The sequence below is a fragment of the Dreissena polymorpha genome, chromosome 2 (assembly GCF_020536995.1).
Source record: "Dreissena polymorpha isolate Duluth1 chromosome 2, UMN_Dpol_1.0, whole genome shotgun sequence".
Lineage (NCBI taxonomy): Eukaryota > Metazoa > Mollusca > Bivalvia > Myida > Dreissenidae > Dreissena > Dreissena polymorpha.
Genome location: NC_068356.1, coordinates 7,899,991 through 7,904,247, shown reverse-complemented (window position 1 = coordinate 7,904,247; position 4,257 = coordinate 7,899,991). Strand labels below are relative to the sequence as shown.

Sequence of the window (4,257 nt, the reverse complement as noted above, 5' to 3'; positions counted from 1 at the left end):
TAGAAAGAACATGTTATTTTATTTTTTACCATTTTAGTTAGAAATATGTGTTCGCGTTCTGAGAAAACTGGGCAAAATGCATGTGCGTAAATTGTCATCCAAGATTAGCCTGTGCAGTGTGCACAGGCTAATCAGGGATGACAATTTACGCTTTTACAGAATTTTTACTTTAAATGATGTCTCTTCTTAGCAAAAAAACATTGAATTTAGGTGATAAGTGTCGTCCCTGACTAGCCTGTGCGGACTGCAAAGGCTAATCTGGGACAACACTTTACGCACATGCATTATGTCCAGTTTTCTCAGAACATGACACCTATATGATAACAGTACAATAACAAGTAATCAGCTACACTAAGAGGCTTAATATTATTCATAGTCATTTCTTCCATGTCGATCATTTAATCATTCTTATCATTTCTTCCATGTAGATTATTTTATCAGAGTACCAATTTTAAAATTCAAATAAACATATTTAAAAATGAGGTGCAAATTCTTTTTTTTTAAATGCAGAAACAAACATAATACCAATTGAATTATGAAAAGAACATGAAGCTCTATTAATATGATAATCTTTACTGATGTAACATAATTAATTTAATTGGTATTTTTGTACATCCCCTGACAAGTTGTTCAGTTGTCTACAACAAACGTGCACATCTGCCACATGACCACTTGTCAACTGTTTTCAAGCTTTCATCTGTGACCCCTGCACACAGATAGTGACACCACAGAGAGCAAAAGTCACAGTTTACAGATTGATCTGCCTCTGATTGGGGTTCATCAACACAATCAAGTCCACAGTAGCCGCACAAATACACCGGCAATTTTGCTGCTTGCTTCTTCCTCTTTTTTGGTGGGATTGGTTTTTTGCTTCCATTTGGCAATGTGACTGGCATCAGAGCTCGACGGGCAGTTTGCTGGTCCAATGTTGGGATCTTCGTTGGTGTCCTTGCTTCCTTCACATTTTCTTTGACATCATGGTGGTCACCGATCAGGCATGGAAGCACAAACCTTATCCAAAACCAAGTCAGTTTTTCCTCAAGGTCATCCCAGAATTCAGATTCAAAAACAACCCTGGCAACTAAACTTCCATGGACTGTGTACACGAACAAATCACAGTAGTGTCTACCAAGCATTTTCATCTGACCTTGCATTTGGTAAAAGTATGGGTGTGTTTTATCCACCACCAATTGTCCGTTATGATCGCTCACATACTTCACGTTTTCAACAGTCGGTACTTGGTCTTTAATGCTGTCTGGGCATTTAATCTCGCAAATTCCTTGCCCACAGCACTGGCACTCAACTTCAAGGTCAGCACTTGCAGCTATATAAGGCTTCTTGATGTACACTGAAAGACCCGACTCCTTGGTTTTCAACTTCAGGTGCTTTTTCTTTGCAGTTTTTGTGTAGCATCGTTTTGCTTCAGGTTCAAGCGCTAGCCCATGTTTCATTGCATTTGTTGGCCTTACATCTGTTTCACCCATGATGGTACTGACAAGCGCTGTTGGGTCTGCAGCTTCATTTTGTTGAAGAGTTTTCACTCGACTGCTCACTCTTTGAAATAAACTGGCAGTCAACCTGCCTTTCCTTTGGCTTTTCCATGTCTCAGAGTGTGACTGATCTACTGTAGCCTGACTTATACTAGCACGCATCTCTTCTGTCATAGCTAATTTTGTTAAAAAAAGCTCAGGTGTGATGTTGTCACCACTTGATTTCAAACTGTGTGCAAGTTCAATCAAAGTCGGTGGAAGTGATATTGTCGGTACAGTTACTTTTGTCTTCTCAAACATCTGCGCAAAGCATGAGTCACCAATGTCGTCTTTCAATACACTGTATAGGTCACTCCTCAACTGGCTTGGGTCCTGAACAAAAGATACTTGCTTCTTGTTTAAGGGAGTGAACAATTTCTTCATTGCATGTTTTTTTTTTTCATTTTCCACATTGGCCGCACTTTTACCATAATGTCCTTTTCGCCACACAATTTCTGATGCCTTCACCGGTTTCTTTGTTGGTTTTGCCTTTGGAACATTCCATTGCGACAATTTACTTGTGGCTGTCTTTGAAGTTTCTCCAGATTTCACTGCGTGCTCTACACGGAATAAAAGTCCAGCGACATGATTGCATGTACCATGCATGCCGGCTGTGCAGCTACAATACGCTGACAACAATTCGCCACCAGGTTGATCTGTTGAGTTTTTCCTTACAACTACCCACACATCATATTGTTTACTATTAATGGACATTGATGGAGTCACTTTGGTTTTCAGTACACATTTGTCACCAGATTCATTTAGTGTATGAAGGTAGACTTCTTTCACCCATCCATTTTCAAAGTATCTGTAGGCTTTTCCCTGTTTGTACTCGTTCAGCAAACGATGCACCACTTCATTGGGTGTAGAGCACTTTAAAAACTTGGCAATGTCCGTTACATACACAGATGGCCATAAACTCATTCCAGCACCTTCGCCTTTCCAGCCTGATGACAGTGCGAATGGGTCTGGGATAACCTCACCTTCAACTTCAAGTTTCCGTTTATACTCGTCCAGGAGACGCTGTTCTGCCTGTTCGGCCTTCTCATTAACAGGCAGGTTTTCTTCCCACACACAGAACGCTCTGAAATTATAATAATGAATATTAAGCCAAAAATTAGATATTGGCAACCATATAATGCAACAATCTACACATTAAACTGGTGTACCCAGTCCACATTTGTTTGCTCAGTCCATCAACATTTTTAATATTTCTGTCAAGTTGTGCCCCAATATCATTTGCTTAAAAAAATAACTTCATTCAGTAAACAAAAATGTGGTCTATGATCCACCATTCAAGTTTTTCATGACTTCTTTTATATCAAAACAAAATATATGGATCATCATTGAAAATAAGATAATGGCCCATGCAGCCTTGCAGGGTGGTAGGCCTACTGATTTTTAGAAAGTTTTCATGAAGATTGCACTATATTGCAACGTCGATAAGATCCCTGTGCGATAAAGTGGCTACTTCAATTTTTTTTTATAAATAAGCAAAACTATCACGAACTTTATTTGACATTTGTGAACAGAAATCTTCCGAAAAGTATGTTCAAGTGTGGTTTACAATACCTTGCTGAAAGCTCGTCGAATGTTCCATTCACGCTCCTATTTCTGTGCGATAAAAACACTTTAAGTGCATGCATCGACCACAATCTGAATCTCTCAAGCGTCATCTCACTCAGGTCATCCATTCTGAATCTATTTTTATATTATTTCACGCTATTTTGATCACACACAATACAATTTACGCATCAGCTGTCTATAACAATGGCGATTCGACGTTTTGGATGGATTTTTTACTCGAACATCCGGGTACTTGCGTAATCTAAAAATAGCGCTTCCGCAACTGTAAATCGGTGTATTACACCGATTTACAGTTACACGTCTGCGCATGCGCGGGCAGATAATCGATCAGAGTTACCCGGCTTGAATTTCGAGTAAAAAATACAAAGAAAACAACATGGCGTTCACCTGTGCAGTCAACAAATGCTCAAACAGCGCTTACTGGCTAAATAAATGGAAAGCTCAGCTATGCGAAAATTGTGGATGTCTTCATAAGGAGCAGCTTTGTAAATGTGAACCTCCATTTAGGTAAATAATTTAATGTTATCACCAGAAATATAACACAAAACGAAGTGCTCGACGTTTGACAACACTCAACAGCTTACCCTGAGCAGAGTTCGAATCAAACGAACATTATGAATGTTTTTAATTTCTAACAATGTTTCACCAAGTCATTATGATAAAAACCGCATAAAATAATTAAAAAAATAATGTTAATTTACTAGATGCAGTTTACTGTTACGTGTTAGTGTACCGGTAGTTGTCGCAATCACTAGATCTAGTGCAAGAATTGTGGCTATATAAATTATATAAGCATGCATTTTATAATCACTTTTACTTGTCAAACTCAAATAAATGATTAGATTGTACTATTTTTATACAAGTTCCATCAAATGCATTAAGTGTTTATTTAACTCTAGATAACTTTGTGAAAAATGTCCCCAAAATTTGTTTTCATACATGTATGCTAGCTGACATGTACATAAAGGAAGACTTTAAACCCTGCAGTCTTCCTTTAAACCCTGCATGTGATTGAAGATGTTTCTGTCATTATTTCAGGCTGTTCCCATTCCCAACCAAGTTTAAGAAGCCGAAGAGAGAAAAATGGAAACAGTTGGTGGGTAGACGTGATGGTACCAAGCTTTGGTCACCCTCCAAGGAC

At 38.5% G+C, this 4,257-nt stretch overlaps 1 protein-coding gene across 1 annotated transcript; it reads right to left on the bottom strand.

The window, feature by feature from the left end:
* On the bottom strand, nucleotides 1-3,324 carry LOC127865765 (uncharacterized). Its single transcript, XM_052405716.1, has 2 exons — nucleotides 3,102-3,324; nucleotides 1-2,613 (listed from the first exon to the last, which is right to left on the bottom strand). The coding sequence occupies exons 1-2, from the start codon at nucleotides 3,221-3,223 to the stop codon at nucleotides 639-641; spliced, it is 2,097 nt and encodes a 698-aa protein (XP_052261676.1). The 5' UTR covers nucleotides 3,224-3,324; the 3' UTR covers nucleotides 1-638.
* Between the last annotated feature and the right edge of the window lie 933 nt (nucleotides 3,325-4,257).